General features: G+C 24.7%; 1 protein-coding gene across 6 annotated transcripts in view; it reads left to right on the top strand.

The window, feature by feature from the left end:
* The first annotated feature begins 583 nt into the window (after positions 1 to 583).
* The window catches only part of LOC100212474 (uncharacterized), a 68,983-nt gene continuing 43,001 nt past the window's right edge, over positions 584 to 26,565 (top strand). Inside the window, exons 1-3 of one of the 6 annotated variants that reach the window (XM_065795290.1) lie at positions 584 to 644; positions 2,665 to 2,765; positions 25,891 to 26,037. In XM_065795290.1, the coding sequence (XP_065651362.1) occupies positions 25,893 to 26,037 (145 nt within the window). In that variant the 5' untranslated portion in view covers positions 584 to 644; positions 2,665 to 2,765; positions 25,891 to 25,892. Of the gene's footprint in view, positions 1,043 to 2,664; positions 2,766 to 4,649; positions 4,977 to 22,262; positions 22,549 to 25,890; positions 26,038 to 26,565 lie in introns of those variants that run through there. The other 5 variants (XM_065795289.1, XM_065795288.1, XM_065795287.1 and 2 more) reach the window with 5 other exon arrangements.

Here is a 26,565-nt window from a genome sequence, read left to right as displayed (position 1 = left end):
AGCATTGTTGCTATGGGATTTGCTTAGGGGAAAACTTAAAACGTGTCTTTGCAAGAAGTAAATTTTAGAAAAATATAATTTAAAGAAATGTGTAAAAGTACACGTTTTCTAAAAGAGCAAAAATTTTGCTTTTAAGCTATACTAGTAACAAAATTTTAAATTTTTTTTGAAAGAGTTTTTTGACTAGACGACCACCTTAATGGACAGCACACTCCTTGATTTTCAGTAACTTCTGGGATCCCACAAAATTTCTTAGACTTGTGTTGTATTAATTATCTTCATAATAATTGTCAATCTTACCTATGTAACTATATGCTCCAGTTTTGACAAAACTAGAGTATTTGACAAGACTAGAGTATTCAGACTCTTATTGAGTACTGAGTTCAAGCCGATGACACCGGGAGGGAGGGAGGCCGGGGAGGGGGAAGTGTTCCTCTACTCTTTTCCTAAAGATCCTTTTTTTTTAATTTAATTTTTTTTAAGAAAATTTCAGATATAGGAGACTTTTTATAAAAATTGACGATTATGCTCCCCCCTCCCCATTTCGAAAACCGTTTCGTCGGCCCTGTGTGTCTTCTATATCTTCTCGAATTATCCTTCACTACTAATCTTTTATGGAAACCATATATACAATCTAGTACAAAGTTAGCATTTTTTTAAGTTGTCTTTCATTATAAAGAGATAAAGAGAATAATTTGTAATTAGGATTAAGAAAATGGCGATTTCGATAATTATCGAAATAGCCATTTCAAACAATTTCTCTGAAAAATAGATGGTGTAAAACCAGCTTCAAATTTCAAATTGCAAACTTCTCAACGTGCGGTTTATGTAAGGCGACTGTTTTTATTCGTTAAATCTCTACTTGTAAATATATTTAATTTGTTTATTATAAAATAATGAAAATTCTAATATTTTCCGGTTTACGTTACAAATATAGATTTGACGATATTGGCATATATTGGTGATAACCAAGACAGTTTTTAAGTTTTTTTAAAAGTTGTGCTTTTAACAAATAAGCAAAAACAAACATGCAAAAAACGAGGTAAAATAGATAAAATGATTTATATTTCAGATATGAAAAATCGTACATAGCAGTAGCTACAATTATTATATTTAGCTAGCCTCAAAAATAGTATTTTAAAAATCAAAAAATCTTTTCTCCAGGCAAAATTTCGACATTGAATAATTTTGATCTATAACGTTAGTATTGTTATAATAATATTATGACTATATAGCTCAAAGTAATATTACACTGTTCTTGTTCGAATACAAAGTCATGCAAACTAAAATAAATGTGTCTTTGTTATATTAGTCGGCCCAATGACAAATAACCCAACATAAGAAATTAGAATTATCTAATAGTTTTAAGACATTAAAAAAATTTAAAGTTTCTTTAAGTTGCCTTTTTTTTTCTAAAGTATGTTTATAATAATAATAATAATAATAATAATAATAATAATAATAATAATAATAATAATAATAATAATAATAATAAAAACAATAACAATAATAACAATAATAATAAAAACATATTGTTTATTATTTTGAACAGACAACAAGCAGATATAAGTACAGAATAGTTTTTTTATTTATCGAAGATTATTTAAAAATATGATTAATCACATGTATATTATTATTAACTATACAACAATCTATCAATTTAGAGCAAAAAGCATAACTGGAAGTATCCCTTATGATAATTAACAATGGTAATCTATGCCCTAAAACTACACTATTATACTTGTCATGATAAAAAAATTTTTTATAAGATTGTTATAACTGAAGGCGTGTCATTATTATAAGTCTATAGTTTTGCCACAGATGTACTCATAAACAAATACAATACAAATCAACAACTTTGCATTTACACTGGTAGAGCATAAGTAAAAGCATCTAATTACTTCTTTGGTTGTATTGAGATAATCTGATAGGTCATTTTTGATTATATAATTGAGGTATTGAGTACCAAGCCTGCTCAGCTCCAATCTGGAAATAAATTTGATAGGAATTTTGACTTAATACTTAGATTAAATATCATACATGCTGTTTCTTTGGTATTGAAAGACAAGAAGGTTTCTTGTTTATAATATATATATATATATATATATATATATATATATATATATATATATATATATATATATATATATATATATATATATATATATATATATATATATATATATATATATATATATATATATATGTATGTAACTACATATTGCAATAATAATATTTTTTCATTCATTATATAGAACATTAAGAAATTAGCCTAAGCTTTATGAAATAATTTTTATCTCCTGTATATGCAAAAGTATTTTTATTTTATATATAATTTTATTATTGTTATTATTTTTGTTAGGAATATTTGTATTATTTAACTCTTTAAATTTAAATTTAATAAACTAATTATAAACTATTAAATTTAAATTTAATAAACTAAATTAAATAAACTTAAATTTCTTTAATTAAATAATTTGTTTCTCCGCGCAGCGGCCTTGTTCGTCAAGGTTCGTGTTTCAGAGTTAGAGAGTTGAGAGAGGGTTATAACCACAATTAAGTAGCCTCCTCATCTGTAGTGGCCTTCTGGGCCTTGGGGAGGTGAAATAACAAAAAAAAAAAAAAAAAAAAACATATTAATTTTAATGTTATTTTTCCTTTTAGAAATGAAATATGTTTTACTTCAGTTTCTGTTTAACTCTACTACCATGAGTCATTCAAAATGTTGTGCATGTTATTTTGTTATTGAGAGTTATTTTATCTGAGTAAGTTTTTTTAAAGTTGCTTACTAAAGTATTATTTTTTGATTTTAATTTTTTTATTACATAAAATAAGTATTTATTGAATAAAATGATAAATTTAAATAGATAATAAAGACTTGTTTTGAAAATATATTTTGATATTTTATGTTACTAAAGTTACAAAAATAATAAAAACGGTTTCAATTTTTTATTGCCACTTGTTGTCATTCATCATCTTTTGGCACAGTATGTGTGTACACAAAGCAATTTGATACAATTTGCAGTTCTTAAATAAAAATGCATTTTTCTTTAATGCACTCAGGATTGTTTTAAATGTTGAGTTATTTATAAAATTTTATGTAAAAAGGAACTAGTGTTAGTATATTGTAGTTTTTTAATCTTTACCACTATACCTAGATTTACTCTTTTAGTATTTAACAGCTTAAAAATATGATTTAGATGTTGCATATATATGTATATATATATATATATATATATATATATATATATATATATATATATATATATATATATATATATATATATATATATATATATATGTATATATATATATATATATATATATATATATATATATATATATATATATATATATATATATATATGTATATATATATATATATAAATATATATATATATATATATATATATATATATATATATATATAATATATATATATATATAAAAGTTAATTTAAAAAAATGCATTTTTACCAGCATATTGTACCTTTTTTATATAAATATTATTTTCAATTATTTAATAATGTAAATTCTCATAACAAGAAATTTTTATCAATGGGTTAGTGTTGACCTTAACATCTAACCACTCATAACTAGAAACAACTGTATTGTCAAATAACTTTATATAATTAATTATAACCACAAATTACTTTTGAAAATAACTTATGTAAAGATATCTGCAATGAAGATCATATAAAGCTTAATTTTAAATAAATTTTATGCTATAGTTTTGTATTCAAAAAGGTATTATTTTAACTGTTGTTTATTGTCTTAATTAAATGTTTAATAGGTATTAATACTTTTTAAATTTTATTAGGATTACTATTATAATCTATTTAATAATTCTTTGTTTATAACATTCATTAAATACCACAATCATAAAAATTTGTAAAAAGTTTTAAAATAAAAATTTGTTTTTTATTTTGTTTTTAATTCTTATTATTAATAATTATAAAAGTTGTTAGATTAAAATAGCAATAATAATAATTGTAAAAATAATAATAATAACAATAATATTTACTATTATTATTATTATCATTATTATTGTTATTATTATTATTATTATTATTGTTATTATTATTATTATTATTGTTATTACTATTGTTATTACTATTAATACTATTATTAAAATAATAATAATAATTGAAGCACAAATAAATGAATTAAAATAATAGAATAATAGAAAAATAATAAGATATGATAAGATGATAGGAAATTAATTATTTATTATAAACACTATTGTTATTAAAATTAAATTTGTTATTATTACAAACAAACTTTAAAACTCAATTAACAAGTCACTTAAGTCTTATGGTTGTAGCTAATCTATTTTTTTCTCTTATAATGTAATTTTACTTATTTCTTTCAATATATATTTATAATATAAATATAACATATATATATATATATATATATATATATATATATATATATATATATATATATATATATATATATATATATATATATATATATATATATATTTATTTATATTTATACATACATATATATATATATGTATTTATTTATTAAAAAAAAATGTAAAATTAAGTATATATTTTTTCCATTAAAATTTATTTGTTTACTTCTATTATTTTATTATAACTTTATGTTTTTAATATTTTAATACATTATTATTGCTTATCTAAAAAAGAATTAAATATAGTTTGAAATCTAAGAGGTTAATACAATGTAGTTTTCCTGAAGAGGTTAATACAATGTAGTTGTTGAAGTCAAAATATGGCTTTCTTCATTGGTTTTTATGGTGATTGTTATGAAAATATCCAGAGATTTTGAAACAATGCTTCAGATCTCATTGTCTAATCTGCAGTTTTCACCTAATGAACAAGAAAAAATTTTTTGGAGTTTCTTGAAGTTTTTGAACCAATTGGAAACTGAAGAGTGTAATGAAAATGATGGTATGTACGTACAAGCCCAATTTCTCTTAACTTGAATTGAAATGAATTTGTTCATGTAAGTGAGAAGTTGTTTGTTCATCAGTTTTTTATTTAAATTTTACCTTCTAAACTTAATTAAAGTCATGTGTTCTAACCTTGAGGAAGTATTATGCTTATTCTAGAAAGAAATCACCTGGTAATGTAATATATATTTTTATTACTAAATTAGTATACATTTGTGTATAATTATAAAATATTACATGGCGTCATCAAAATAAATTTCATCAAAAACAATGGATTTTTATATTTAAAAAAAATGCAAAGATATTTAATATAATTTTAAACTAATTATTGCTGAAGAACACAGCTATATCTCACTACTTACCATTGAAGCTATAGAACACACTTATAACTCACTATTGAACATAAAAGTTATAGACCACAGCCATAAATCACTATTGATTATAGAAGCTATAGTACACAGAAATAACTTGACATGACTCTAGTGATGTATAAATCAAATCAAAAATATAGAATTTATAGGTTGTACCAAAATTTTCAAAATTTATTATGTGCATTATATGCAAAAAGGGGTTAGCATTAATTTATATATAAAATATATACAATCGTGGACAGGAAAGGTATGTGATTGCACTCCATACTTGACCACAAATATATATTTTTGAAAGCTTGACCGTGGCTTTTTAACACTTGAAAAAATATGCTGAAAAAACCTGAAAGAATGAAAACAAGCTTATAAACAAGCTTAACTATATAAAAAAGGAAATCTTAACTGAGGAGAAGTTTAAAAAATAATTAAAAACTATAGCTTAAAAAAAATGTCTATTATAAAACTAAAAATTTAAAAACTCAAAAAATTATTTAATTATGCTTATAATTATGTTAAAGTTGAATAACTTTAAAACTTTGATCTTTTCTAATGTTTTTATAATATTAGGCGAACTCTTTCAAATAGAAAATTAATCTTAAAATAAAATCATCCGTAAAAGAGTATTCAAACATAATCATAAAGTACACACAAAATTTTTTATAATATTCTTTATTAATTTATATTTATTACTTTTTGTTTAAAAGAATAATTTAAATTTGTTACTTTAATTAAAAGATTTTTTCAAAAGATTTATTTTTCAAGACTGTTTCAAACGATTTTTATTTTGTTTTATAAACTTTAAATGTTTTATTAATCTACTAAAACTTTATTAACCTATCAGGTTAGTATAAAAATATTTAATTCGAAAGTTTACAAAACAACAAAACACTTATTATGTTTTCTACCATATCAACTTTATTAATTAAAAAAAAAAGTTTATTTCAAACATTTACATTCATAATGTAAATAAAATATTTTTATAGTTTACAATCATTAAAAACTATTTGTCACTTTATTACTTTATTTCAGTGCTTTTTTGAAGCTTTCTGTAGGATCATCAAGTAGAAGATGGATGCTTCCTATTTTTGCACTCATTAGTATTTTTAAACCTTCCTGATCCTGCATGACGTTGAGTTCTACCTGTTATTTTAAATGTCTTTAGAGTATATCTGATGCAATTCTCAAAAATTTTAATTTTCCTGCTTTTTCTCTATTACTGATCATTGAGCCATCTTCTCAACTATTATTCTCCACTTCGTTGCTTAACCTATTTCTATGTTTATTTACTTTTAGGTTTATCAAGATATTTAAATGTGAATAAACTGGTCCTCATAAGTAATTTTATCCAATCTATCAGTTGTCAAACATATAAATTAATAAAATAATTATGAATAACAGTTGGGTTGACAGGAAAGTATAACAAAAATCAAATAAAAGTTTCTTACTATCTTTTCTGGTATGTTTTCTGTATTTCTTTGAAAAAAGTAAATTGTTAAAAAAAAGTAACTAAATATGAACATGTTATTGACATAGTTGTAGAGAAATAATTTTCCTGTTGTTCAAAAAAAAAAAAGTCTTTAGGAAATATGGATGGGTTTTTATGATTTTCTAAAAAAGAAGATGAACTTTTTTACTATGTCTATTTTTTTTGAAGTCACTGTATACAAATAAGATTTTGTTAAGAAGTTGTTTTAGTGTTAATTGATACGAATAATATCGATGTTTCAATTTTAATGATATGAATTATATCTTTTCAATTATGTTTATATAGTTTCATTATTTTATTTGATAATTTAGCTCTTTTAATTTTTAATTTAATTTAATTTTTATAATTTTTTTTTTAATTATAAATCTATTTTTTCTTATTTATTATATAACTGATACAGAAACTTTACTGTTAAAGGGAAACATAAGTATTGACAAGAAAGGCAACCTTATAGAAAAGCAAGATGAGTGTGGTACTTACAAGCAGTTTGTTGAAGATATCTAGACTTATTTCTCAGAAATTCTTTAACCACTACAATGTTACTGAATAGATTTGTTTATTTCAATAGTTTTTTTAATTAATGTGGTTTAGATTTACCATTTGATTAAATCACAATATTGTTATTTAACTAATTAATGTTAAAAATGACTAATTATTAGTTGTTTTCAGGGATGCGGAGTCCCAAAAAGGACCCTGAGTTTGAATGTCACAAAAAGATTACTTCTTTCTAGTGTTTGGTATCCAGGAGCTCTAATAATTTAAAAAGCACTTATGGACTACTATTGGTAAATAAAATTAAGACTTTTAAGTTAGAGGAACAATCACTTTTTGAATCCGGAGTTCTTAGGTATAATGGTGGCAAGGACTCTGGGACTCTAGAACTCCAGGTTTAAAAACAATATGTTTCAGGTCATTAAATTTTGTAAGTTTTTTTTATATAGCAGATCATAAGTCAACCAACATGTTCAGAGCTTCTGGACACCAGAGACCAGAAAATAGTAGTGATATAAAGCCGGAGTCCTTTTGGTACTCTTATCCCTGGTTGTTTTTAACATTACTTTTAAGCATTGTCATTTTTATGCATTATCACATGATTTCCTTGATACAATTTGTTAAAAAGATTACTGTTATTTGCTTTTTTGGCCTATATAACATGTAATATACTATACTATAAAAATAATGGATTGCTATACCGCATATAATGTGCTTATATAAACATGCCATTATATAAATATAGATGCCCTTGTGCAATTTGTATTTCTTTTTTTTAAAAAGGCAACCTTATTTATTTATTTTTCAAAATGTTCTATACACAAATGTAACTCATTAATAGCAGTTTAAATTGAATTGTATATTTAAATTGAATTGATAGTTGGGTCTTTCCATGCCAAGTGGAGTAAAAGCCCTTTATAGACCATTTTAGATTTTGCAGAAACTTTTTTATTTTTTACATATAAATCAAAAAAGGACATTTTGAAAATTCCAGATCAATTCTAATATGGTTCTTGAGAAAACACTATTTAAGTAATGCTCTATTTTGCATAAAATTTCACTTTTTAAGAAAAATGTTTTTTTTTTTTTTTGTCATTTTGAATGGCTAATAACTTTTGAACAAATTGCTTTTATACTTCAATTATTCAAAGCATGAATAGACACTTATAGAAAAACAAAATAAAATCAGTTTTTTTTTGTTTTTTTTAATTTATTCTAAATTTTTGCTTTAAAATTGAAACTTTATTACTTTATAAAACTATTACAAATCGCCTGTTGATTGACACATTGTGGATGAGCAGTTTTTTTTTAAGTTAAGTTGATTGAGAACTGCATTCAAAAGTTATAAGCTATGCATATCAATTCAAAAAAAAATCTTGATCTGGCTCATCAATGTGAGCTGGATTAGGAAATTTTTTTAAAATTAATCCCTAATGCAAAGTATCTGTTATCTAAGATGGCACTTTTTTTTTCCTTAAGATTTATTATATGCATCAATCAAAGAGTGTTTGCAATAACAAAAAAGAATTAATCTTCACTTTTTTATAACCCCTAGTCTAAAAGTAGAGTAGTCTAAAAGTTGAGTAAATTTTCAATAAAAATTAAAAAAAAATTTATTGAATTTTCAAATACTGATATGTCATTTTGAAAATACTAATTGAACCAAAAAAATTTTTTTGTTTTGGAATAATTTATGATGAATAGTATGACTGAGGTTATCCTTATTGTAAAACTAAAAAAATTAATGCTTTAAAGAAATGTCTAAACTAAACTAAGAGCTTCTTTTTTGAAAAGCAAAGTAAATCTGATAAAAGTTATTTGTAAATACAGTAGTAAATTTACTTTTTGAGGTGCAAAAATGAACATTAAAGGCATTGTTGAAATCCTTTGAACAAGCATACAAAAAAATAGAAAAGTTTCAAGTTTTTTCCTGTGGGTGGTGCTTCTGATCTGCATGCAGTTTAATTTATTCTGTAACAATCTGCATCATTGCTGTGATAACTGTCCTAGAAAAAAGGTTTTGTCTGATTACATTGGTAAAAATTTTAATGAAAATAAAGTTAGTGATGTTAATTTTTATCAATGCCAAAAAGCAAATTTCCAATGTACTTTACCTTACAACTTTACCTTAAAACTAGAATTTTATATTATGGTTTTTGAACAGTTAAACAATTTATGAGAGATCATTTTATATCAAAAAGTTAAGCCAACTACTTTCAACATTTAAAAACTAATTTTAAAGAAAAATAAGCTTTAGTTCTCCTTAAACTTGCAGAAAATCATAGTTTTCTAATACAGGGTGCAGTGTAAGGTTTTGACAACAGCCAGGCAACTTTGCACCCGTTTGTTGTTTATTTTCTAGGAGTTAAAAAGTTGATAGTTAAAGTTATTTTGTTATATCAGACCATCTGAAAAATGGAATAGATGCTGTTCATTGCTTTATCAGTAATGCTATTAAATAATTAACTAAATAATTACAAAAATTTGAACACATTATGTATTATAGTGATGGAGCTGCATCACAATATAATAATTACAAAAATATTATGAACTTATTTTACCATAAAAAAGATTTTAACATTACTGCAAAGTATATGTATGCAAAATCAAATTATTGTTGTTTTTATTTATGTAATCTAGCACTGTAAAACAAATCAATTGCTTAATATTCTCAAATACACCTGTGTGTGTGTGTGTGTGTGTGTGTGTATATGTATACAGGAGAAAAGGAGGGGGGGGGGGTGTTGCAAAAAAAAACAACCACACTCAATTTTTTGATAAAAAAACCAACAAAAAATGTCTTGAACTCATATATTAAAAGTAATTCAGGACAGTTTTTATAGAAATGTATGTAATTTATATTAAATTATAATTTATTGTAAATTACATATAATGAAAAGAAATTAGGATTTGTAAAGTATTTTTCAAGTTTTAGCTGTATTAGTACTTAATTGGCCATCCTTTGTTTCTTATGACTTCTGCGCATCTAGAAGGCATACTATCTACAAGTCTTTTTAATTAGCCATTTGGCAAAGCATTCCAACCAGCAAGAAGAATTTAGAACAGTTCATCTTCATTTGTTGCCCTCCGACCTTGCAATTTTCTATCCAATATAGAACAAAGATTTTCTATTGGATTTAAATCAGGGGACTGTGCTGGCCAAGACATAATTGGTATCAATTTTGATTCCAGATATCTGTAATTCAACTGTGCCGTATCTGGCAACCCCAAACATTAATCTTTTTGTCATGTTTAATGGTTGCCTTGCATGTTTGGGAGTTAAACTTTTCCTCAATTAATTTCCAGAGTTTTAAACTTTTCCCCAATTAATCTCCTTTTGTTTTGTCTTATAATGGTGAGATTGACCATTATAAAACAAAACAAAAGGAGATTCATCTCTCAAACAACTCAAGCCCATTGCTCACATGTCCAATCTTTACGCTTAATGCACCACTTTAATCTTTTTATTGTGATTGATTTCACTTAAAAAGAGTTTTTTTATTTGCATTCTCGCAAAAAACTCACCTGATGCTTTTATTTGACGAGATATCTCAGAACATGTAATTTTACAATCTTTTTTGACGACATTAAGAATATAGCGATCTTCCTTTTTTGAAGTTCTAGGCTTTCTCATAGATCCAACAGACCTTTTAGCTGTACCTGTGTGTTTATACTTTTTTACCAATCTACTAATAGTTAAGTTTTGTCATTTAAAACATTTTCCAATGCTTCTGTTAGACTCTCCTAGGTCAGCAGCTTCAATAATTCGTCCAATTTCTATATCTGTTTTCGAAAATATTAAATGTCTTTGTATTGATCTGTTTTTTTAAAGATTTTCTTTAAATGAATATTAATCTATATATAAACATACCTTTTCTGTCCAAGATTTTTCACTTCCACACCCAATTTTTTGAGTTTTGCTTCATTATACATTATATACTTAAAATCAAGAAAAAATGTTAGTGTGATTTTTTTTTTTGCACCCTACTGTATATATATATATATATATATATATATATATATATATATATATATATATATATATATATATATATATATATATATATCAGGCCTTGTTTTAAAGCATTAATTGTAGAACAATTTATGTATGCCTTAAGCAATTTTATGTAAGCAGTGAGCGAATTTGGTTTAGCAACTTTTTATCATTTTTTAACTTTTAAATTATTCTTTATAAGAATAATATAAAAGTTTATAATTATAAGTAGTAAGATAAAAGGAGTAACTAATTTTAAGAAAAGTCACATTAACTTTTGAATGACGTTTACCCGTTTTTGCATCCATTTAAAACAACCATGACATTCATTTAAAACATCTTGACAATTAAAACAATTACGAGTTTCTGTTAAAACATTTAACGCAGGCACAATCTCAACATTCTATATTATTTAAAAAAAAGGTTTTATTTATGTATTTATTTATTTACTATTATATAAATTTGATTTTGTTGATTTTATGATTGATATTATGTTGATTTATTTTAAGTTAATGGAATCTATTTTAATTTTAAATGGATGCTATATTTGTTTTAAAAGGATGCAAAACCCGGTAAGACATACACACATGTATAGATATTTTTTATACACTTATTGGTAAAACAATCATGACATTCAATTAAAGCATGCGTGATGATAATTAAAGCAACCATGGTTTCCTATTAAAACGTTTAGCCCATGTGCATATTAGATTTTCATTATAAAACATGCAGCAAAATTTTGTTTCCAAAGTATGCAAAAATTTGTTGTGAGACTAGTCGTTGATCAAAGAAAAATTCAATCTGAAACTTTATTGTTTCATGCCGCAAAATTCCGTTTCCCAAAATATGCGAGATCTTGTTGTAAATCTAGTCGTTGATCAAAATACGCAAGATCTTGTTGTAAATCTAGTCGTTGATCAAGGAAAAACTCAATCTGAAGCTGCATAGTTAACAGGAGTTAATCAAAACACAATACAATCAATTTTAAGAAGGTACGATCGAACGAATTCAACACTTCCTGGTTCTAGAGGTGGCGCTCTTCACGTTATTTATAATGAAGAGATTAGAAAAAGAATTAAAAAGCTTATAAACGATAGTACAACAACAACTATAATTAAAATTAAATATGCTTTTTTTTTTTTTTTTTTTTTTTTTTTTTTTTTTTTTTGTTATTTCACCTCCCCAAGGCCCAGAAGGCCACTACAGATGAGGAGGCTACTTAATTGTGGTCATAACCTTCTCTCAACTCTATAACTTCGAAACACGAACCTTGACGAACAAGGCCGCTGCGCGGAGAAACAAGTTGAGCGCGGTACTACCAGGGACGTGGTGGGGATTGAACTCGGAACCTCTCGCTTATGAAGCGAGCGCTCTACCACTACACCACTACCGCATAATGTAAATGAATCTATTGCCCTTTACCCTTTAAATGTAAATGAATCTATTGCAACTGTCTGGAGATGGGTGACCAATCTTGGACACACATATAAAATTACTCGACAAATTTATGAAAGGAGAAACGATGATGATGTAAAAAATCTTTGAATTGAATATATATTAGGTGGTATACTTTAGTTTCACTTAATCATCGCTATCGAAATATTGTTTTTATTGATAAAAGTCTATTTAATTTACATGTTTCATAGTCATTCACGGGCAAGAAGAGGAGTAACACCAAACCCAATCATTTGCCTTAGGTAGCGTTACGTTTCAATGATATTGGCCATCAATGGTTTAAATATTATTCACTGCAAAGCTGTCAGTGTGTCAGTCAACACAGTTTTGTTTTAACAATATATTGATGAAGTTGTACGAGTTTTAGGGACAGAGGAAGAATTCACCCTGGTGATGGAAAAATGTCAGAATCCATCATAATGTTAAGACTAGGGCTTAGAACATTCAAATAAAATATTTGCCACCATTTTCACCATTCTTGAATCTGTGTGAAGAGATTTTATCTTAAAAATAATATCTGAAGAAATATGGCCCCAGTTGGAAGAAATGAAGTAATTACAAGAATGCACGAGGCATGCTTATCTATTCCCAATGTTAATTTATCAAACTATTACACACACTGCGAAAGCTTTATTGAAGTGTGTCTTAGGTCAGAAGACATACCTCAGCAGTAATTGGAAAATAAACATCAAATTTTAAATAAAATAAAATTTTAAATAATTTTTAAATAGAATAAATAAATGAATAATAAAAAAAATAATAATAAAACCTTTTTTTTAAATAATATAGAATGTTGAAATTGCGCATTCGTTAAATGTTTTAATAGAAAATTACATTTGTTTTATTTTGTCACAATGTTTTAAATGAATGTCATGGTTGTTTTAAATGGATGTCATGTTTGTTTTAAATGAATGCAAAACCCGGTATGTAAAAATATTTGTTACAAAATTTTGAATGACAATTATGTTTGATATAAGCGCTATTTACTAATGAAAAAAACTTAAATAAAATTAAAAGTTTATTTTTTTTTTGTTTTTACTTTTTAAACTTAAAGCTAAGATTATGAAAACATAATTTAATTTTGATAAAAAATATATGATTTAATTTAGAACTAATTTAATAAAAATATATAATTTTATTCTGATAAAAAAAAAATAATTTAATTTAGTTTTTAAAAATATATAATTTAATTTTGCTTAAAAAAATATATTTTAATTTACTAAAATTAAAGTTAATGCTTGGCTTTAACTTAATTGTCAAATTTATTTAAAAATGTTACTAAATATTATTCAATATTGAAATTTTATTTGTTCTTAAAAAAAAATTAGCTCTTTTTTATCGCAATTGCTTTTTCGGTTTTCCTTCCTAAACATTTTTTTTTTTACTCGAAATTAAATTTTAAGTAAACAGCTGGATCAAAAATTTGCACAAAACGTAACTTAAACTTTTTTTTCATATTGCAAGTTAAATCACAGTGATTATTTTTTAATAAACAATATATACAGCATTATAATTTGATATAATAAATGATATATACAGCGATATAATAAAATAATAATCTAATAAACATCTAATAAATAAAGTAAATAATTTAACCTAGTTTTTTTATTTGTTTCTTGCTAATTTTTTTAAATAAAAAATCATTTGTAGTTGCAATTGTTAGCCGCAATTTTAAATTTAAGAAATAATCAGTTTAAAAATTCAAAAATTTACCATATTTTAATTCATTCATGCTAATGACAAGAAAAGAAAGAAATTTGTTGTTATCAAACATTTTTAAAAAAGCAATATTAAATTTGATTATTTAATATTAAAAAATAAACATTCCCTTACAGTAATAATAAAAAAGCCATTAAATAACATTTAACTCATTTTGCAGTAATTAACATTATTGCAGTAATTTAAAAAAGTTAATGTCTTTAAAAAAAATAAAAATAAAAAGAATTGTATGATGTCAAATATTGCGTTATGCTAAAACAAGGCATGTATATATGTGTGTGTGTGTGTGTGTATATATATATATATTTATATATATATTTTATAGTGTATATAGATAAACAATTACTTTCTCAATTTGCTTATCTTTATAGCATATGGCTTTTTTAGAAAAAAAAGAAAAAAATGGAGAATAATGAAAGATTGCTGCCCCAGCCCAAATCCTCAGCTGATGTAGCGGCAGCAGGCTATAAGATAGTTGATGTATGTACTAAAACCCCGTCAGCAGGCTATTTCAATATGATGTCACACTGCTTATATAAACACACATTTATACTTTTTCATAGTTACCACAGAAAAAATCTATTTAACAAATGCCTTAAAGGGATCCCAAGCCTCTGAGACTTATTGCATTCATATTTAAGAGAATGATGAAAAAAAAACATTTGGGCTAAATTTTTTTTGATTAAAACAAAAGAATAAATGCTTACGTTTTATTCCTAAGAGTTTTTCTTTAATTTTTTTGTTAAGAAAAAATGACATTATGTACTGAAACTCATAGGAATAAAATGCGCTTAAATAAATTATCAAGTCTGTAGATTGTGGCATATATTATGCTGACTTTTTGACCTACAATAAAATGGAGAAAGCGAGCTTTGACTAAAATAAAAAAGTTAGTTTTTCTTGATATGTATTTATTCTTTTGTTTTAATCAAAAAAAATTAGCCCAACCATTTTTCTTAATCATTCTGTTTAATATGAACACAGCATGTCTTGGAGGTTTAGGATCCCTTTAATGTATATGTTTGTAGATGAATTTAAAAAAGTTACCTGAAAAGGTTGTAAAAAACTTTTTTTTGCATATTTTTTTTCAAAAACTTTTTAAATGATTTTTGTTGTACTATCTTCTCAACCCAACTTTTATTTATAGTTTCTTTATCAATTTGTTTGTTAGTTTCACAATTTTCTATAAAAAGTTGCTTAAAAGTGCTCATGATGACCATTCAAGTCACAATTAATTCCTTTTTACATATATTGATAAGATCTAAAAGTTAAAATAAACAGAAATTTTTTAAAAAGCAATAAGCAAAGCTACTAAGTGGCAAATAATAGACTTAGAGGATGGCTCAGTTGGAGGGAAATAAGAAAAAATTAAATAAAAGTGAAAGCAAGTTATTTTCAGTAATGAAAGTTACTTGCTTGTTTTACTTCTTCTTGGATCCAATTCTACCCTTTACACTTTGCCTTATTATATTCTATATATTTTTTTATATTCTAAATGTTTTTTTATATTCTATAAGTTTTTCATCTTCTTATGCACCTACTATTTCTCATCATATTTTTTTGAAATCATTTATTAACAAATTTTTTTTGTACAGACTTTTGGAAAATCTTTAACAGTGTCATCAGGAAAGGTAACATTAATATTCTCTCTAATACATGGGTCTGATCTTGGGAGATCATGATAAAGCAGAAAAATTTTCTTAGAACTTTTCCTCTTATTCATCGTTTGAATCTAATTACCACACTGTTTCTATTATTCAAGTTAATCTAATGTTAGACATCCAAATCACTCTGGCTTCTATGGCTTTAAAATTTCTCGTTTGTGTCCAGACAACTACTGCCAGTCAACATTCCTGTCATAGTCATATAAAAGTGTTCTGCAGAACTCTCTTCAATTCTAAAATATTTAACAGTTGATTAACTAAATTTTGATTATTTCTACAAATTACCAGCAAATGCAAAATGGCATTTGTGGTTTAAACTTTTAAAAAACTAACATTTTGACCCGTTTTAACTATTGTTATATTATCTTCTCCCTATTACTAACAAGATTTTTGAATCATTAATAATGAACTTCTAATATCTCATTTTGAGCCTAGCAACTAACTCTCTGACAATCAATATGGATTTCAATCCTTTATTCTACAACTGACTTGTTAGTTTGTTAACAGAAAAATAGTATTGTCTGCTAGTTGGGCAAACAAGGGCTTTCAATAAAGTCTGGCATGCTAGTCTTCTCCATAAGCTTAATTTAAATGGTGTATCTGGGAACAGTTTTTAAATTATTAAATAATTTTTTTCTAAACACAATAATAAAGTCATCTATAAAAACCAACTCTCTTCTTTTTCAGAAATTTCTGGGGTACCACAAGTTTCCACTTGTCTCTACTTTGCTTTTCCACAAGTTTTCACTTTGCTCCTGTCTTATCTTGTTTATATTAGTAATTTTTTTGATAACATCTACTGCTAAGTTGCTGATAAAACAACAATGTATCCTGCCAACTATTCACTACTTTTAGAACCATATATACAATCCATTGTAAAGTTAGGGCACTGATGCCTCTCTTTATTGTGTTCACTATTTGCTTACTACCAGAAATTTTTGAGAAGTAAAAACATATTGTAAAATATTACTTCCTAAAAACATATTGTAAATGTAGTTGGACCTGCTTTTGCTGCCATGATTAGGCCTCTGTGACATCATTCTTACATTCCATCTTTTTCTACAAAGCTATCTGTTGCTATATCAATAATGTATATATCATAGTTGCTACTTAAACAAGCTATCTGCTCTAGTTCCACCAATCAAAACTCATTCACACTTGACTTGTCATTCAGCAAAGTCTCATCCTTTTACTGTGTCTGTTCCTGCATGCTCTAAAATTTTTTATTTGTCTAGTTTTTTTCCCCGCACTTCAACCCTTTCGAACTCCCATCTTTGTATTTTTCTGGTTCATACAATCTACAACTTTTCAAGACTTCTGTTAACCGTTTTCTAGCTCTTTAATTCTTTGTTTTCTAGTAACTCCCAACTTAATAGTGGATCTATGCAGCCTTGCAGGGAGTGAGTCTCTTGTTCCACTTACTATATCTGCCTTTTTGTGCACTAAAAATTTTTATTTGTTTTTTTCGTGCACATCAATGCTTTGGAATTCCCTCCTGTATCCATGTTTACCTGACTACAATTTTTAACTTTTAAATCTTTTGTCAACTGTTCTTGCTTCTATATTAACATTCTTTGTTTTCTGGTAACTCTTAACATAAATAATGGTTGCTTTTAGCTTTGTTAGAAATAAGTTGGTTAGAAAAAAAAATCTCTTCTGGCTTTAACATTTTTTAATTCTAATATTGGCAGATGTTATTTGTATGGTTTGTGCTTGAAACTTAATCCAAGTTGTTTGGCTATTAGTTGGACTTGATCAAACTTTTTTGCTTTTCAATTATTTTTCTAGATATTTTTGTATCTAGATTTCAATCTGGTCCATTAAGTTCTATTTTAAGTGAAGAAGTTTTTGTTTAGTTTAGTGAATATTTAAATTCAGAATTTAAATATTAAATTTAATATTGTTTTTCAATAATATTGATTTAATGTTTTTCAATAATATTGATAGTTACACTATTAAAAACTATAACACATTGTACTGTTTTTTTTTCAGTTTCATGTTTGATTTTTTTTTTTTTTAAATTTACTTACCATTTTGTGTTTATTCTAGGTACAGTCCAATTTACAAGTTTGCATATTTTTGGGATTAAAATGTTTAAAATATTAAAACAAATGTAGTCAATTTTTACATTTTTTTTTTCAAAATTATTAATTATAGCTTTTTTTACTCTTTATTTTTTATGTGGAGTTATATATGAAATATATTAGTACATTTTTATATTTAAAAAATTGAATTTTGAATTAAAAATGAAACTAAATTAAAACTAAATAAGAATAAAATTTTTTACAAGAGAATAGAAAGTATTATTCTTAATAGTTCTACGATTACAGAGAATTTAGTTATAACTATGTTGATTTATTATTAATAACCTTATATTATATAACTTTACATTAATATAGTCATTAATTCATGTAATATAAAGTTATATAAAGTTATGTGAATTAACATATTGATATTAGTTATAACTTTACATCTTTTTGTTAGAATTTTTTATAAGAAAGTTTACTTGTAAAGAGTTTTACTTGTTCTTTATAAAGAACTTTTACAAGTTATTTATGTGTGGTTGTTTAAAGAAAGTTATTTGCAGACAAAGATTTAATTTTTTGATAAATTTCTTATACTAGCTGCTATGGTTACTAATTTTGCTGATAAAAAATAGTGCTCTTTATATCTAGGTTGTACCTGTCCAATCCCAAACCAAAATTATATATTCATTGAATCCTCACTATATATTCATTGAATCCTCGCTATATATTCATTGAACCCTCGCTATATATTCATTGAATCCTCACTATATTTTCATTGAATCCTCACTATATATTCATTGAGTCCTCAGTATATATTCATTGAATCCTCAATATATATTCATTGATTCCTCAGTATATATTCATTGAATCCTCAGCATATATTCATTGACTCCTCAGTTCCTTCATTGACTTTAAGGATTGGATAGGTACAATCTAAATATAAAAAGCGTTTTTTTTACAGCAGTATCGATTTTGTTAATTATAGTTAACAAGTACACATTCTTACAAAATATTAAAGTATATATAAAATATATTATGTAAAAATAGCTTGTAAATAGTTATTACTATATACTATCTAAGACATAAAAATTTTTTGAAATTTATTCTTTAATTGTATTCATTTTTGCATTCATTTCACAGGAAAAAGTCAATCATTGTCTTTTACATTCTTATAAAGCTCCCAAAAGCGAATTTAAATATGGAGGAATAGGTGGGAAAGATCATTTATTTAAATTTCGAAAGAATTGATTAAAAAATTGATTAAATGATTAAAAGTTCAAGATAAATTAATTTAAAAAATGTAAAAATTTGTAAAAGGTTTTCCAAACTTCAAGAAAGATAATAATTTTACTTAAAATACTATTCAGTGTTAATATATTTGTAATGGGTTATGTAAATTTTCTATAAATTCTGTAATGAATTCATAGAAAATTTACAGGATTTTTTATTCAAAGTTTTTGGTACACAGTTTGTATTGAAATTAGAAATGCAGTGAGAATTTTTGATAAAGAATGCAAATAAATGAAAATGCTTTGTTGTGAATGCCATCGTTTTATAATTAATCCTTCATTTTTAATTTTCTAATCATGATCATTTTTCAAAATGAGACAACATCTGATGCATATATAAATTTTTAAAACTTTAAAGTCTGGAAAAGTTCTTCTCAAAGCTTCTAATAGATTTTTTTTTCTTTTTCTTTCACATGAAATTCTTAATTTCTTAATGCTTCTTCTCTAAAGTTTCTTCTTTTTTTAATAATAAAAGATTTAATAGAATTAGATTACCTAAAATCATCTCCCAAGTACTGTGTACAGCTTTCCAAGTACTGTATACACCTCCCAAAGCTGAGATTGCTACTATAGTGTTGCACATTTTGAAGATATTTATTTTTTGTTGCAATGCCCAGTTTTTTTTATTCTTTAAATATCCAAAAATTTAAAATTTTTATGGGTTTTCTACAAGGCTAGAGTTCAATTATCTATCAACTTTAGGCTGCCCTTGAAAACCAACTAAAATTATTTATGCCAAATAGTAGTGTGTAATAGGAGTGTGATGCACATATTATGGTTGAGTTTGGTAAAATTGGTAAAGGATAGCTTGATGTATTTTACTTGCAAATTTACCTGTAAAATTATTATTACTGTGATCAACCATGGTATGGAGCATCATGTTGTCGATATCTGCAAACTTGATTCTCAGATTGATTGGTTGCAATAGTAATAATTTACTGTTAAATATATCAAGTTACCCTTTACTGAGCTCAACCCTAATGCACATCATTAAATCTGAAGATGTGCAAACTTTTTTACACACCTTCAGTTGATATAAGATGTCTAATGGTTGCATATGGGTTTACTGAACTTAGGAATGGCTTTGTCTAGGTTTGACTAATTTTTCTTCTAAGGCACAATAAACTGGTTTTTATAAATAATCTGTTCACCAGTATTCTTCATTGCAGAAATATGAGTTGATTTTGGAGAAATCTTCTTTAAAATTGCTATGGTAACATAAGTTAAATTTATAATTTCCAATGTAATTTTTCAAACTTTTTCTAATAATTGAGTTTACAACATCCTATTAAAAGTTTTAATATGGTTCACAATACGATTTACAGAAAAAGGATAGTTGATGTAAAGCATGCATTCATAAATGTTTGAATCGTGCATTAATTTTACCATTAAATCTTTTTTATGTAAAACTCGAATGAATAGCATTTACAAGAAGTATTGAGTTTTAACAGTGAACAATAACTCATACACAGTGTGCATCACTTGATATTATACTCTTGGTTGTAAATACAAAGCTTTGAAAATCTGATTTTAAAATGAGGGTATTTAATTTTAAATTCCATATAAATTTCATGAAGAGTTCTTGAAGGACATAAATTTTTTTTTTTTTAAATTAAGCTACATATTTATGTTTTTTTTATTTTTTTATTTCTGATCCATTCCCAACAAGGCTGCAAGCAACTACTATTAAATTGGGAGCTACTAGAAAAAAAAGAATAGAGGTAAAGAGCAAGGAAACGATTGACAGAATACTTGGAAAGTTGTTGGTTGTATGAGTCAGGAAAACATGAAGATGGGAGAGAGTTCAAAAAGGTTGAAGTGTGGGGAAAAAAACTAGATGAATAAAAGTTTTTAGAGCATGGAGGGACACATACAGTAAAAGAATGAGGTTTAGCTGAATGATGAGTCAAGTGAGATTGAGTTTTGGTTGATGGAAATAGAGATAATAGCTTATTTGAGCAGTGACCATAAAAGCATTTGTAGAAAAGAGAAATAGATGCAACTTAACAACAATGAGGGAGAGGCTTAAGCTTGGTATGTAAAGTGTTGGCAAGCTTGGTAGATAGTAAATAACAGAGTCAAACTACTGTTATTTTTAATTTGCCACAGTAAAATTAAAAAAATTGTAAAATTTTATGTGTTATTTTGTGTTTATTTGAAAATGTTTTAAGTTGTTTAATTGGATTTGGTATAATTTTTAGCCTAATATTTTCAACCTTGACAAACTTTGGAATGCAGAGAGGAATCAAGAGACATCATCAGCTAGTTATAGCTTACTTACAAATTATTAGTTAACATTAAATATATAATTATTTACTTTAAACATTGGGCATATTTTATTTAAATAAAGTATGCCACATGTTTAAAGTAAATAACTATTCTTTAAACATAGGGGCATATTTTTAACTTTAGTTTAGTGGTAAACAGTGCCTCCTTATATATTCCCTCTCCTCCTCCCCCTCCCCTCTAATCCCCTCTTCCTCCCAAAAAAAAAATTTAAAAAAAAAGAATAATTAAATAGTTAAAAATTTTTACTAGTAAAACGTTAAAATATATGTAAATGTCTATATAACTATTTACATAAAATTATTAAGTTTTTTTCAAGTTATTTTCTTTTCTCACAATGAAAGGTGTTTTCCTGAATTCAGTTTTTATTTAAAGTTTAAAACAAGTTATTACATGATAAAGTTTGATTTCTTTGTTTGTTTGTTTAATTATACACATAGTTGCATTTTTTTTTTTTGTTCAACTATACACATAGTTGCAATTTATACATAATTGGTTTTTGTAAAATACAAATATTTGTATTTCATATATGTGTAAAAGTTTTTTTGCTTTTGTTTTCAGAGTTGTGTTCTGTTAAACATACAGGGGGTAATAAACATGATTATTATGATTTCATTCACTATGTCCAAAGGACAATGTAAAGTGATTGTTGGCTTTATGTTCTTGAGGTCATATGTTGTTTTTCCTAATATTGATTCATTTTTAAGTAGTGGAAAAGCTTATGTTTGTTTTTTGAAGTTTGTTTTTTTAAGAATGAAAAAGTTGAAAAACTTTTTGAAACTTTTTGAAAACGTTTAATTTTTTATCATTTACTTAGTTGTTTACAGTTTAGGCTGCTATAAAAAGTAGGTTTGATTATTTTATTTTTTTCATCTTTTTTTATTATAATTTTTTTAATATGATATTTAAAAAAAAATTTTTTTTAATTAATTTTAATGTTTTTACACTTATAATAGTTTTGTTACCATTAATTTTTTTATTATTATTACTATTTTATTATTATTAATATTATTGTTATTATTTTTACTGTTATTAAATTATTTTTATTATTACTGTTATTAAATTTATTTATATAAAATTAAATATATTAAAATTATTATTATTATCATGGTTTTATAATTTATTTATTTTGTTATTGTTATTATTATTATTAAAATTATCATTATTATTATTACTATTGTAGTTGTTATAGTTTTTATTATTATTGTTTTTGTTATTAAATTTTATATCATTAATTATCAAGTTTATTATTATTATTGTTATTTTTATTATTATTACTATAAGGGTTTTTTTTGTTGTTTTTTTTTTTCCAAAATTTTTTCTACAGTCATTATTATAAAAACCATTCATATATTTTGTGAACTTCTTTGTTCTTTATATTTCTCTGCCATATTTTTTATGTTGCTATATTTATTATGCATTATCAAATAGTTTTTATCAATAAGTAGGCTATAAAACCATGGTAACATATTTGGGTCAATGTTTAAGTCAGTTTGTTTTTTTTTATTTTTTTTTTTTTTACTTTTTAATTGTTTTGCTGTTTGAATTTTTTTTTTCAAATATGAACTTTCTGTAGTTGTCATGTTGTTTAAAGTTATTTTTCTATTTAAAATTTCTTTAATTGTCATGCTGTTTAAAGGTATTTTTTAATTTAAACTTTCTTGTCATTATGTTGCTTGAAATTATTTTTTATTTGAACTTTCTCTTACACTTAAACAAAACTTAAATCAAAATGTTCAAGGAAAAATTAATTAAAAGCATATTTTTGATATTTTTTTAACAGAGTAGATCTTATCTATTATCTTTTTTTTTTCTTCTCTAATTTTTTTTTTTTTTAACAACATTTTACAATTGTTTAATAATAAGGTCAGGGTTTCAATTAGATTAAAGATACAGAATATTCGATAGTTACAGAATTTTAAAATCTAAACAAATAGCTTAACATTTCAAAATATCTTTATTTGTTCATATTATTTTTTACCATGTGTTTGTTTTTTTATCATTCTATGATACAGAATGCATTAAAACAATCAATTTTGCAATACTAGTAAATTGTTAAAGGGAAAAGTTATTTGTTTAAGTGTTAACTTTCACCAATAAAGATGCATTTATCAGTATATCTAAAGGGTAAGTCTATAGGTATATCTTAAGGTATATCTGTAGGTATATTTCAAGGGTAAATCTAAAGGTATGTCTTAAGGGTATATCTATAGGTATATCTTAAGGGTATATCTATAAGTATATCTTAATGATATTGCTATAGGTATATCTTAAGGGTATATCTATAGGTATATTTCAAAGGTATATCTATAGGTATATCTTAAAGGTATATCTGCTGGTGATATTAGCTTGATAATTATAATTACAGGTAAATTTATTAGTGATGTGGTTTGATGTTATTTGTGATGTGGTTGAAGTTTGAAAGCCCTTCAAATGATTACATGAAATTAATATTAAAGCCTTTTCAAGAAAATGTAATGTCTGCAATTCAATGCTCACAAAATTAAATAAATTTGTTTTATTTTAGTTTTTAAAATGTATAGAAATATATTTTGAAAATTTTATAAATAAAAATATATTTATTATAAATATATTATTTCTGACTCACTAAAAAATTACTTAGAGAGTAATAAATAGAATTCTGGAGAATACTTTTGTAAGAGTGTGACAGAACAGTTGTCTTGACTACAATCTTGTGGTCCAGAAAACAATACTAGTTAGACTACCTTTATTATACTTTGCTAATGGAAAAAAAACTTAATCAAATGCTTTTAGATCCTACAATATCTAAATTAATTTTGAATGCAAATAGCTTTAAAGAGCAAAATAAATTAAAAAATATAAGCATATGAAAACATATATTCAAATTATATATTAATTATAGCATGTATAATTTCTATACTATATATTGTATAATATATACAATTTTAATATCAAAAATAACAGCAATGTTTCTTACTTTAAGTGTTTGTTTTTTTATGTTTTAATGATTTTTTAATCCCGAGTTTTCAGCTTTTAATTAACTCAGTTTGATGCTCAGATAATTCATATCAGTCATGTTTGATGGTCTGTTGTCATATATTTTGAAATTTTTTTTTCTTTATTTTTGGTAATAATATTGGGTAGATTAGGATAATATGAGCATCTTAGGCAGAAATTGGAATATTTAAAAAAATAATTATGCTGGATCCTAAATTTTTTGCGAATAAACAATTTTTAGGGATTCCTACTCATGATCCACTTATATATTTGGGCACCCAAAAAATTTTCATAAAAAAACAGACGTTTTAAAAAAGTAGCAAAAGTGCTCATATTAACCTGACCACTTGGTAATATGAGCACTTTATATTAGCTCAAAAAAATAATATTAATTAAGTAAAAAAATACCAACCTGGCAATTAGAACTAGTTTTTAGAATATAATGCTTTGTTATTAACAAAACTTATCGTTAAAAGATCAAATTTTGAGCCACTTTTTGTTGAAACAATACTTCTATGTTTTCTGCACACAAAAAAAAATTAGTTCGTTATTTTTTCAATTTATTAACTCAAACTATTGAACAATAAAAATTAGTTTGTTATTTTTTCAATTTTATTAACTCAAACCATTGAACAATAAAAATTTAAATTTTTTCAATTTTAAATTACAGAAAAATATTCATTATTGTTAAAATATTAAAATTGTTATTCAAAAAGCAATTAAAATCACTGCTATTTTAGGACTTTAATCTAGGTAATTTCAAAGAAAAACACTGGGTAATTTGAGCATGCTCATATTACACAAAAATGGCATCCTTAAATAAATTCAAAACTAAATGTTTCTATGCATTGTTTTTCAAACAAAAATGAATTGGATTTTTACCGAACATAATTTTCTTTATGAAAAAATTATTTTCATTATTTTAACACCACAGATTTATTCATGCATGATGATTTATTTTAACAGCGCGAAAAATTTAACAGCGTTTTAATTAAATGATAGCCGCTAACTACTGCATATAAATTTACGCTAATTGTACTGGTTCCTGTTATCACCACATAAAGTCAATTCAAAAAATAAATAGCAACCTTAACTTCACTGCTTACCTCTAAGAAATCTTTAAGTATGCTCATATTACTAAGGTGCTCATATTACCCTAATCTACCCTATTGATAAATAGAAAAATAAACATTTGAACACTTTTATAGATATGAATGAGGCATTAAATGGATCTCTGTCTACAGATGACAGTTATGGAATTTTTTGGGATGAGTACAGAGTTATAGAACAAAGCACTAACCAATCAAGTTTTCAGAAGAACTTTGATGTAGAAGATGGAGCACTTAAGAAGGAGGGTATATAATTTATTTATTTTTATAATAGTTTTTTTTTAATTATTGAAAAAAGGTGCACAGTTTTTTTACATATGAAAGAAAATAAAAATTTACTGAGGAATCTATACAGTTCTGGAATATTAATACAATTTTGTGAAGTCTGCTATTTTTTTAACTAGTAGTTAAAAAAATAATTGCAGACCTTATTTTTTTTAAACTAGTAATTAACTGTAGCATTTTATTGCTTGGAAGTTTTTGACAATCAATTGAAAATAAAAGTTATATCTAAGTTGTTGGTTGCTATATATTTATTGATTGCTATATATTTATACAAAGCATTACTGAGCTGGTTAAAAATTTCAAAGCCTAAGATGATAATCATTTCTTTAGCTGTGGTGAAGTATGGTGAAGTTTAGGGCAGGTGCTAGTCATGGTGAAGTGATATGTTTATTTTATAATTATTGTCAGTATTAAAAATTTTTATAAAAAAGTTTTTAATTTAAATTTTTATTTTTTATTTTATATATTTATATGCATATATACATATAC

The sequence above is a fragment of the Hydra vulgaris genome, chromosome 04 (genome assembly GCF_038396675.1).
Source record: "Hydra vulgaris chromosome 04, alternate assembly HydraT2T_AEP".
Classification (NCBI taxonomy): Eukaryota; Metazoa; Cnidaria; class Hydrozoa; order Anthoathecata; family Hydridae; genus Hydra; species Hydra vulgaris.
Note: the sequence above shows the minus strand (reverse complement) of the source record. Positions and strands in the feature narration are given on the sequence as shown.